Genomic DNA, 11,931 nt, shown 5'->3' with positions numbered 1-11,931 from the left:
AGAATAGTGAGGTTCCATCAGAATGCAGCAAATAACTCTGGCTTAATTGTCAACATTTATGCACATTAATCACAAGGTACCCCTTTCATACCCCCTGGCTGTCTTTCCTTATCCAGTGGACTTTGATTTCAGCTAGAAGCGTCTACCCTCAGAACGCACATAAGTTGGCTTACCGTCTTCAGTGTGTGTGGTTGTGTCAGTTTGTTCCAGAGATGCTAATATTGTAGGCCTGGGATGGCCGATTCATGGTCTGTGGGCAGGATTCCCCCCCCCCCCACAAATATTTCTGATTCCTCATGACCCTACCAATTTTGAATGAAGATATGCAAAAGAGTTTCCCATTGTTTCAGTAAGAAGGAAAAGAAAATTGGTTTCACAAGATGTAAGACATGGAGATATTCAGTGTTTCATTGTGGGTTTTGTATGTTATATCGCAAACATGCGTAAGTCACACGACAACACAATGGTGGCGTCCTACATGATGCCAGATTTAATACAGAACCTGATCACATGTAAGGGGGTAGGTTTCTGTGGTGACATGTGCTTCAGATTATTGATGGAAACTAGAGGGTCCCCCCAGGATACACCTTAGGTTAACTTTGTGTTAAAACCAGCAAACACGCTGTCCTACAGAGTTAGCCTTCTCTTTTGCTTCTCTTATTCACCTAGACAGGCATAGCTTTTCTTTAGTCAACAGCAGCCAGACTGTTGTCCTCTTCCAGGATTGGGGCTACACTGCCCTGAACAGAGTTAAAGCCCCCCCCATTAAGGTACTGGTCTGTGGGCCCCTGTATTTGTCTTTATTGATTTAAAGAAAAAGTCAGCCTTTCAGGGATGGTAATGCTTTACCCTGCATGTGCCTGATCTTGTCCGATCTTGGAAGCTAAGCAGGGTCAGGCCTGGTTAGTACTAGGATGGGAGACCACCCTGGAATACCAGGTGCTGTAGGCTTATACCATAGTCTTTCGAGACTGAAGGTTGCCAACCAACCTTTAAACATCATGTCTTTAGAGGGAGGTGCACTAAGTTCTAGGCCCAGTGGATCTCAAAATGTGAGCTACGTCTTTTGAAGGAGGTATGGATAGTTGACACAGAAGTTTCTTCTTTGACTCTACCCTATGGATGCCGCCTGAATTATGAAGTTTTCTTATGAGTCAGGTCATAAATGTACTGTCTACATGGATTGGCAGCAGATCTCCCAAGTCCTCAGGAAAGGGTCTTTCTGCTTAACAATCCAAGGATTGTACCTCAGTCCTTCTGCACACAGGCATATGAGTATGAACTACCTCTGAGCCACAGTTCCTCCAAATCTAGACAAGATTAAGATGCTAGAGGGCTGTTTTTTCCTCCTTCCATCACACTTGGGTTGTGTTCTTTTTTCACATTCTAGCACACGCACCATGTTAGCAGTTTGAATTGCAAGCTCAAAGCTATTGAAGATGACTGGCTGCCTCCATGCATTGATTTCTAATAGCGGAAACATAGCTGCCTCTATTCATTATGGTAATAACATGGCAGCCTCCATGCATTGATTTCAATGCATTTCAATGACTCCTCGATGTCTGGATACCATTTTGTCATTTTTTTTAAAAATTGAGCTGCGCTAAAATCATGCATGCTAGAAACGTCACTTCCTCCAATTTTCTGTTAGAAAAATGAATGCAGCCTGAGTGTAAGGTTGTAACCCCTTGCAACCCCTTTGCATTACTGGAGAACACAAAGCAGAACTTCGTTATCTCATATTGTCCTTTGGTTTTGGGAATCAATGAGATGAGCTCCCTCTTTCTTTCTTTCTTTCTTTCTTTCTTTCTTTCTTTCTTTCTTTCTTTCTTTCTTTCTTTCTTTCTTTCTTTCTTTCTTTCTTTCTTTCTTTCTTTCTTTCTTTCTTTCTGCTTCTCTTTGGGCGGGGCTTCACTGGTTCAGCTATGCTCTCTCTCCCATTTCTTTAATCAGTTTCTTCTCTGACTAAGGGCAAGAGAGGCTCTGGAGATTTGTCATTACTATATTTTGCTCGTATATCAAGCTGCCTATACCCACCTTTTCCTTGTTATTAGCTAGACCCACTTTCTATGCTACAGTGCCTGACTTGCTTGTTAGTGTTTGATGTGTCATAGTTCCTGCAAGGTAGCATTTTGCCATTGTTTTCTGCATTGCTTCTGAATGTTCCTCATTACATGACAAGGTCTGGGGCTTTCCATGTTCTGGGGAACATTAGTTTTCAGTTGTCTCAAGAGAACCTGATAAATAACAGAATATAACATGTGAGTTGCATGCAGAAGGAAAAGGGCATCGTGTGGGTAAAGTTTCTGGGATATAGTTTGGCCAAATAGACACTGAGTAAGCAAATATGACTGGGAGTATTTGAGATGGCAATGTTCCGGCAAGTGCCAATGAAGCAATGCGCAATGCAAGATGTGTTCCTAGGATTCCTTGCAAGGGATCCTGGGATGCAGTACCAGAGGCATGTGGTACAACTGTTTGGGGCAGCAAGATATCTTTGGCCAACCTTCATTTGTACTCTGGGAGTGCATAAAACTCAAGGATCCTCTGCGCTATCTTTCTTTTGACAATGAAATAACGTACTAATAAATGGTCAGCGATTAACTCTTCTCTAGTCATTAGGTAACTCATTCTCTATCATCCTGCATGTGCTTTTAAGTTACGCTCACTTGATTTCCTTATTTATACTACAGAATAAAGACCACTGGAATGAACGTCTCAGTTGTCCTGAAGCAGAAAACTGTATACTAAACTCATTCCAGGCTGGAGATCTAACTAGTTGCACCTGAACTTTTCCAGATAACAAGAGCCCAATCCCATTGTCTTCTCCCCCTGATGCAGCATGGCTACTGCTGCATCCTGCAGTTGGGGGGGAGGCAGTCCAGGTAATTGTTCCCTTACCTGGGGGTAAGCCTCCATGGTGCTGGGAAACCTACTCGGACCTGCGCTAGCTAAATAGCTAGCACAGGTCAGCACGGATCTGTGCTGCATGTTTAGGTCTAGGAAGGGGGTTAGGATTTGGCAGCTGCCAGTGTCACTGAACCAACCCTTCCTGGACCCAATCCAACTATCCTCAGGCCCTTCATTGCCCTGTTCTGCTCTCTCCCTGCCCCGTTGCAACCTTGTTTCGCCCTTCTCACTCCTTTCCGCCCTTCCACCACCACTCCTGCCTCTTACCTGGATTGGTGGGTGGCTCCAGATCCAATGGCACTGACCGAGAGGCTCAGGAATTCCCGCCAGCATCCCTGGTGCATGTCGTATGCTGCTAGAGTTCATTTCATGACTGTCTCTGTCTGCTTTACAGCAGTCAGCTCCAGTGGAAGAGGCGGAATGATGGCTGATACATATAGGATTGGACTTTACACAATGCAGCTCTGATATCAACCTTTTCCTTGTGATTAGCTGGACCCCCTTTCTATGCTATGCTGTGATGGGAAGGGGTGGAGCTTCTCACTAAAATGGCACAGGCTACAAAAGTGGTTCACTGAGCTGTACATAGTGCAGCTCAGGACCATGAGAGAGAGGTCAGGACCCACACAATAGGGTTCAGTGGGCCACCTGTGATTCATGTGACCTGCCACTGGTTTGAAAACCCTCTTGATCGAGCCTGCACAGCTTCCCTGAAGGCATTTGTTCAGTTGCCCACTGCTCTGTCTCCCTAATATTCAATCAGAATGCCACATTCAGTTTATCTTGATGAACATCTGATAGAAACACGTAACCTACCCATGGCTGATGAGGCTCGGTAGGTGGAGGGAGTTTTAACAAAAGTAAGGAGAACAACTCTCACACACAAGCAGCTTTTGGTCTTGTCTTCATTTACTGGTAGGGCTTATGCAAGGTGTTTTGCGTTGTACTCACCAAAGGCTTACCAATGCTATAGTTCTATGCAGCTACATCACATGTGACCAGGTCACAATAGAAAACCCAGGTCGATAGTTTGCATCGAATAAACAATGAATTATATATACAACAGGTTTACTCAGTTCACTGTCTGCTTAGGCCGAAATAATCGTTTTTAAAAACTTGTTTCTTTCGTTCCCCCACCCCCTCCCGCAGACCAGCTTCCCACTGTTTTTGTTTTTTTTTAAAAAAAGGCTCAAAACAGAAACCATTTGATAGTTCCTATTTTCGTGAATTCCTTCCCAGCTAGAACTGGCTTCAGGTCATATTGTGTGGTGCCCAAGACTGTTGAAACAGAAATTTGTGTTTGTTTCTTTTGAACACTCCTGAGATTGAGGGAATCTGATACATGTACCAAAAGGCACTTTCAAATATATATATCTATATATATATTTTAAAAACAGTGCTTCTGTTCTAAGAAATTCAAGTTAAGACAGAGTGCCTTTCACTCCCTTTAGTCATAAAGTGGATAGAACAAGCGATATCCCTGCTGACAGCATTGGAAAAAAAGAATACTTTAAAAAAAAAGAAAACCACAACCGCAGCGGAGATGAGTGTTCATGCTAGACAGCTCAATGTTTTTATAAAAAAAAAATAAACAAAGGAAAAAAAATAACAAGAAATGTTCTAAATCACCACTAAAAGGAATACAGTCAGCAGGGGATATTAATTAAAAAGGCTGCCACTTCCATACAGTTCTTGCTGCCTCTTCATCTCTTTTTTTTTGTCACTCCTTTCTTCTTCAATGTTGGGTTGCTTCCTCCCTTCTCCTTCTAATGCTATAGCTTTCCTTGTTGTTGATGTTGTAAAACCATAAAGTGAGGTCAGTTTAGTCGTCCTCGCCTCCCCCGTACATGTCCGCCAGTTTCTTGAACCGCGGCCCCCAGTCGTTAAGGTAGTCATAATCTTGGTCTCCGGAGCTCGAGGAGTTAAGGGAGCTGACGGAACCCGCTGTGGAGCCGCTGCCTTCGTAGTCAAAGACGAGAAGGGAGTCGTATGGCGGGGCTGTGGGGTCATTGTCTGCTGCTCTCAGACCCTAAAATGTGAATGGAGGAAGACGTTATCACACTGGAGGCATATCCACACCATTGCTTCTTAAGCTTGGCTTTCTGATGAAGATGTAGACCACACAAGGGATACTGGTATTGGGGGAGGGGGCAAAAATCCTGGGGCCCAGATTTCCAGGAGACCCCAGGCTATGACGGAACAAAACTGTACAGCAGAAAACAAATTTAAGAAGGGGGACATACTGACCTCTGTATAGTGGGGTTGTGTGTGTGTGTTCTGATGTAACTGGTAGGACTTCCTCTCCCAATTTTGATCATTGTTAGGGATGGGTAAGTATTGAAGAGGAGAAGGGGGCTGAAAATGTTACCCCTGTGACTGGAGTGGGCTAAAAATGGCGCACATCTTCCTGTGGCTCATCAATCTCAGCAGATACACGCATCCTGCTCAACAGGGCCTTTATAAGCTCACTGGAGCTTGTAAAGCAGTGGCAGCACCCAGAAATGAGCAGCAAAATACGGCTCCTTGTTTGCACGACTTGTGTGCACATTACCAGCCCAGCAAGGCATCGGCATGAAGAAACCTGCTTCTTGCAAAATAGCTCCCCTGCTAGATGAGGCAATAGTGAGTGCACAAAGAAGACTGTCATGAGGATAATGGAAAGACAAATAGAGAAATGGAGAAAACATCTTTTAGGGCACAATCCTAAAGTGCTCTTGGGCTGAAGCAAGTCCCAAGTTCCGACTTGGGAGTCGGGGAGACCAGCGCAAGAATGTGCGCCGGCCTCCCCATGCCAACTCATGCCCCGGGCCCAGTTAGTTTGCGCCGGCCTTTCCAGGCCAGTGTGGGGGTCTGGGGAGGCATGGGTAGGGCAGGGAGGAAGTGTTTTAGGGCAGGGTGTGGTCCAGTGAGCGGGCAGGAATCAGGAGGCGGGGCCAGGATTCAGCACTTATGCCTGATCCTAGCCCTGTTCTCAGGCAGCCCAGGGCAGCTCCGGGTTGCTTGGATTTGCACCACCTCTTTAGGTGGCACAGATCCAAGTAGCCCCAAGTAGCCTGCTTCAGTGTGACATGGGGCATGGGGAATTATTTCTCCTTGCCTCTGGCTGAACCACAGCCAGCCCCAAATGTGCACTGGATACAGTGCAGGACCACTGGAACTGCCTGTTCCAGCGCAAGTAAGGATTGTGCTGTCCTTGTTATCTGGTTATCTGGTTACTCTTGTTATCTGGTGTGCTCCCTGGGGCATTTGGTGGGCCGCTGTGAGATACAGGAAGCTGGACTAGATAGGCCTATGGCCTGATCCAGTGGGGCTGTTCTTATGTTCTTATAGTTGGCAACCTTCAGTCTTGAAAGACTATGGTATCGCGCTCTGAAAGGTGGTTCTGGAACAGCGTCTAGTGTGGCTGAAAAGGCCGATTCGGGAGTGACAATCCCTTCCACACTGGGAGCAAGTGCAGTCTGTCCCTGGCCTGTCTCCCTGGCTATGGGCCTTCCTTCTTTGCCTCTTAGCCTCAGACTGTTGGCCAAGTGTCTCTTCAAACTGGGAAAGGCCATGTTGCACAGCCTGCCTCCAAGCGGGCCGCTCAGAGGCCAGGGTTTCCCACTTGTTGAGGTCCACTCCTAAGGCCTTCAGATCCCTCTTGCAGATGTCCTTGTATCGCAGCTGTGGTCTACCTGTAGGGCACTTTCCTTGCACGAGTTCTCCATAGAGGAGATCCTTTGGGATCCGGCCATCATCCATTCTCACGACATGACCGAGCCAACGCAGGCATCTCTGTTTCAGTAGTGCATACATGCTAGGGATTCCAGCACGTTCCAGGACTGTGTTGTTATGTTCTTATGTTCTTGTGTTATCTTACTGTTCTTCTACCAAGCTGCCTTTCCTGCTTATTGCAGGAAATGTGGGGCTCTTTCTTGAGACTTCCTGCCTAAGGCTTCCTGGTCCATCCCCAGGAGAATTTCTGGTCTGTCCCCAAGAGAAATTATTCTCTCCCCTGAAACTTGAGTCTCTTCACCATATAAGCTTAAAATAGCTTGGAGAGAGAATTGGCAGGGGGGTGGAGAGAATTAGGCACCCTTCTTCAGTCTGCCGATTCTCTCTTACAAATGCCACTTCAACCTGAAGGCAGCCATATGTATTACAGAGCATGGAGAGAGAGAGAGAGGATTTTAATGATTAAAAACTGAGAATAAAATCTCATGACCAGGAAATTGATACAATAACATAATTAAATTGCTCCCACATTTATGTATCAGGCTTATGAAATGGATCACATTTTGCCTCAGAGGAAATAATGTATCGATTGCTTTGCACACAACAATCTCCTTTTTCAATAGTAAAAGGATCAGCTAGACAAATTAAAGGAAAACATTAAATGCAGAGTTTCAAGAACTGCACAAGGAATTAATTCTTTTCCAGTGCGGCTTAAGATAGAAGGGGAGAAATGGAAGTCAGCATGCTCACAGCTGCAATGTGGACACAGAAAGTGACTTCTGATTTTTTTTTTTTAAACTAAGCAGCTATTTCTGTGGTATTGTCTATAGATATTATTATTTTTCTTGCTGCTGCTATATTTTAAAAGAATAGGTTTCTAGTCATAAGAACATAAGAACATAAGAACATAAGAACAGCCCCACTGGATCAGGCCATAGGTCCATCTAGTCCAGCTTCCTGTATCTCACAGCGGCCCCACCAAATGACCCAGGGAGCACACCAGATAACAAGAGACCTCATCCTGGTGCCCTCCCCTACATCTGGCATTCTGACTTAACCCATTTCTAAAATCAGGAGGTTGCGCATATAGTCTACATGATGGCAGGCAAAATGTGTGGGTGATTTCAGCTACACACCGAGCATGATCCTGCCCTTATGTGGGCTTAAGGAGCAATCTCCAAAGGATTCAGTAAAGCCTGTTTTTCCATTGACCAAAGCAGTGCAACTGGCCACTAGAAGGACTGGGAGAACTTAGATCCCCATCCAGGTGTCCCTAGCCTTTTGAGGATCTCTGTTCACTCAGACATTATGCTCACATCAAGGAAAACGGTACATGTGAACTGGAAGGCATTTTGTTCAGCACTCCCCTCTCTTCCATATTTTATTTTCCTCCTTGTTCTCCTCTCCTGTTTCCAGTTCAGGGAATGGAAGGAAAAGAAGGAGCAAGTGGGCATCCCCACTAATCTGGGGCAACGGCTTCAATGGGTGGGCTGGCTTTAAGTAAGTGTTAATTAGAATTGTGAACACATGGTGGGTGCTGGGATTCTTTCTGTGGCCTTCTCTCCATCTTCCACACATTTTAGATGTGTTTGTGAAGCACGTGTGTGTGCTTTCCAGGGTGCATAAGCTCTAAATATGTTCTCCTTTCCTTACAAAAAATGGAGGGCACGGATTGTGGGTATATTGTTTACACATGCTGCCTGCAGGGCAGTCATATAGGCTTACGTAGAGGTCAGGGATAGTCCAGCTGACACAATTTTGACCCCCCCCTTCGTATGCATCTCTACATCCTTTGAATATCTGCACCAACTTAGAATGAATAAAGTAATATCTCCTTTCATAATGGGCGTTGTGCATCAACATGGTGACCAAGTCATGCAAGCTGGCAATTCTATTTAAATATCATGAACGCAACTCATTAATAAAGACTCCAGCATCCCTAAGATGGGAGATTATAGGATATTGGGGCTCAGGAGCAACAAGAACACTTGTGCAGGATAGCCAGATACAATGAAGGACAGAGTGCCTCTACCTTTAAGCACGGTATAGAAGAGGGAATGTTGGCAGCTGTAGCTCAGCGTGGAAGGGTTTAAAGAGCTGCACCTGCCAACATTCCCTCTTCTATACCGTGCTTAAAGGTAGAGGCACTCAGTCCCCCTTTGCACCTGCTCACCCTGTGCTTGTGATGTGCGATGTGGCTTTTCATGTGGCCTCTTGTCAACATTGCCTCCACACCACCCAATGAAGCACAAGAGAAGTAAGACTGGGTTTAAGCAGGCTACAATTTATTAATCAAATGCTATTACTTACAGTGCTCCTACCAAAATCAGGGCTCCTAACAACACCCCTTTTAGTGTAGGTCCCTTTCTGTGGGGGAGACAGCCAATTACTGTCTGTTCCCCCATACGCATTCCCATTCTGGCTCCAAGCTGACGATCACTGCCAAACACTTTAAAGAGGGCTTTGGGAAGATTTGGATTGCATTGCCCACCCCACCTGACCAGCCTTTGAGGTCGGATTTACAATCCATAGACAAGGAGTTCCCAGCCAGCTTCCCTCAGCCGAGCGGCCTCCGGGGACAGATAATTCTGGTCCCCCTTTGCCCACTCCACTTGCTCAGGATGAACACCGACCCCTAACCCTAACACCCAAAAACTAGCCAACTGGCTAAACTGTAACCAACCCACCACTGGGAGGGCCGGGAGGACAAATGCCCCGGGGGGGCACACCTGTGGGGGAAGCGGTACCTTCCTCGCTCCCCTGCCACCTTCCTCCCCTGCTGCCCCCCCACCGCACACTGCCTCCCCAGCCCTCCGAAGGCTTTCTAAGGCCTCCAAAGGTCTGTTAAACCTTCTGGCTTTCGGTGAAAATATGAAGTGATGTTTAAGGCCTTCCAGAGACCTCAAAAGGCCCTTGGAGGGCTGGAGGAGGTTGCATGTTTCAGAAATCCCCCTGGATGTGTGTGTGAGTATTCTTCTCAGTGTGTGTGTGGGGATGGCATTCTGCAGTCCTGGCCCTGAGCTGCACAGGGGCCAGGATAGCCAGTGCAACCCACTTGGCCGGTCCAAGCTGGGTGAAAAAACTCCCTGGCCAAAGTCAATAAGACAGGGGAGCCAAATATTTGTACTCGGCCTCGAAACAACTCCCAGCTAATCTCAGGCTCACTTCCTGGGCAGGTAACTGGACTGACACTTTGGTCCAGCCGAGGGGCAGATGCTGAAGTGGCCACCAATGATGTTTCCCTCTGCTTGTCTGTACCATGCAGGGATGGTTCAAAATGGTTCAAGGAAAAGAAAATATTTCTTTATCCAGCATGTAATTACTCTGTGTAACTCCTTGCCACATGATGTGGTGATGGCATCTGCCCTTGATGCCTTCCAAAGGGGATTGGGCAGATTTCTAGAAGAAAAGTTCATCACATGTTACAAGTCATGATGGGTTTGTGCAACCTCCTGGTTTTAGAAATAGGCTGCCTCAGAATGCCAGATGCAAGGGAGGGCACCAGGATGCAGGTCTCTTGTTGTCTTGTGTGCTCCCTAGGGCATCTGGTGGGCCAATGTGAGATATAGGAAACTGGACTAGATGGGCCTTTGGCCTGATCCAGCAGGGCTCTTCTTATGTCTTTAAGTACTTAATATCAACTATTTTGAGTCCTAGCAGTTGGCCCCATTCTATTGATGGTTTGCCATTATGCAAAATAACTGTTTTCCCTTTTTTGTCAGCTGCCATTTATATGTTATTTATATGGCTTCAATTTGCTGCTGTTAAAATTTGATTTGATTGGCTGTTTGATTGCATATGTTTGTTTTGAGTGATCTTTTGGAATGGCATTATGTAAATGATGTAAGCAAATAAATTAATAAAAAATAAGGTATACAATATTTCAGCTTATTGTCTACAGGCATATGACACTGTTCTAACCCGGAAGCTACATGAGCCTTGACTTGAAAGCCACTTGGATAGGAGGCCCTCTGGAAGATATGACTGATCCAAAAGAGCTAATCCAAAAGATAAGCTGATCCAAAAGAGCTAATTTGGGCATGCCACTGAGTCTTTTGATTTTTCCTTCTTTGACTACACCTCTTGTATCAGAAGAGACTTGAGGAATTCCAGTTTGAAAGGGGTTTACCATGCATCATGGAAAGAGAATGTTTGAGCAACCAAAGTCCCTTTGGTACGTGATAGTTGTGGCCCCATGGAAGCTTCTCTGAGAGCACAATTCTATCCTGTCTGCAACCATGCATCCAGTGGGGAGGGGGTGAGGGGGGGTTGGGGGTTGGGGAGGCTTCAGAGGGGAAAGGAGATTTAAGGCTGCAATCCTAGCCACACCTTCCTGAGAGAAAGCCCCACTGAACAAAATAGGACTTATTTCTGAGTAGACCTGGTTAGGATTGTGCCCTAAATCCCTGAATTCTCCACAAGCCTCCTGCTCTGTAGTGCGTCTCCTCAGAGCTGTGCCAGCATGGCAGGTGGCACAAGTCTGAGGAGAAGGGGCAAGGAGGCTACTGACGGAGGGGATAGGATCCAGCGTGTGCCATATATGACATTGGCTGCCAGATGCCACAGTGGTGAAGGTAAGCTGGCAGTGGGGGTGTCTCATGCGCTGCAATGCAATGTAAATATGGCTGGTGGGAAGGAGAGACAGGGACTTTTTGATCATTGGACCTGCATGATGGAATAATATTCTTAAGGAGGCCTTCCTGTCTGCTTTATTGTTTAGTGCTTCCCATTTGATGAACTGTTTCTTTGGGAAGGCCTTGGAAAGCTGGCAATTCAAATGTAGTGGGCTATTTAGTGTTTTTTTTTGGGGGGGTGTTGTAGTTTTGATTCATTATTAAAATAACTTTTATGTTATGGCTTTTTTGATATTTTACATGTGTTTTAAATTTTATTTTAGCTCTTTTGCATTTCTTTTTGAAAGAAAGGCAGAATAAAACACTGCAAATGAATGAATGAATGAATGAATGAATGAAATAATTTGTCCTTAATCTGGCTGCCCTATTTAATGTAACATTTTTGCACTCTGTACATATTAACTATATCAGTGGCTCTTGCTGCCCGTATGAGTCTTGTAGAAGCAGTATAGGGAAGCCTGCAGAAACATACCTCATTAATAAAGTCCCCAATGTCCCCAGGATGGGGGATTACAGGTCTTATAGGATACTGGGGCTCAGCACCAATGGGCCTCTCGTCTACTCGTCTGACTCCATTTGCCTTGTTCAAAACATGATCCATACTCTCTGGCTGCTGAAGTTGGCTTAAATCATAATCCTGTAACAAATGGAGAAACAGAGTTTGAGGCTCAGG

At 45.7% G+C, this 11,931-nt stretch overlaps 1 protein-coding gene across 1 annotated transcript in view; it reads right to left on the bottom strand.

Annotated features, from left to right (window-relative positions):
* Positions 1–4,732: 4,732 nt before the first annotated feature.
* The window catches only part of CDH4 (cadherin 4), a 423,769-nt gene continuing 416,570 nt past the window's right edge, over positions 4,733–11,931 (bottom strand). The window contains exons 14-15 of the mRNA XM_066624723.1: positions 11,731–11,895; positions 4,733–4,939 (exon numbers count right to left, since the gene is read on the bottom strand). Coding sequence (XP_066480820.1) covers positions 4,733–4,939; positions 11,731–11,895 — 372 coding nt within the window. The remainder of the gene's footprint in view (positions 4,940–11,730; positions 11,896–11,931) is intronic.

This window comes from Tiliqua scincoides, chromosome 4 (genome assembly GCF_035046505.1).
Source record: "Tiliqua scincoides isolate rTilSci1 chromosome 4, rTilSci1.hap2, whole genome shotgun sequence".
NCBI lineage: Eukaryota > Metazoa > Chordata > Lepidosauria > Squamata > Scincidae > Tiliqua > Tiliqua scincoides.
Note: the sequence above shows the minus strand (reverse complement) of the source record. Positions and strands in the feature narration are given on the sequence as shown.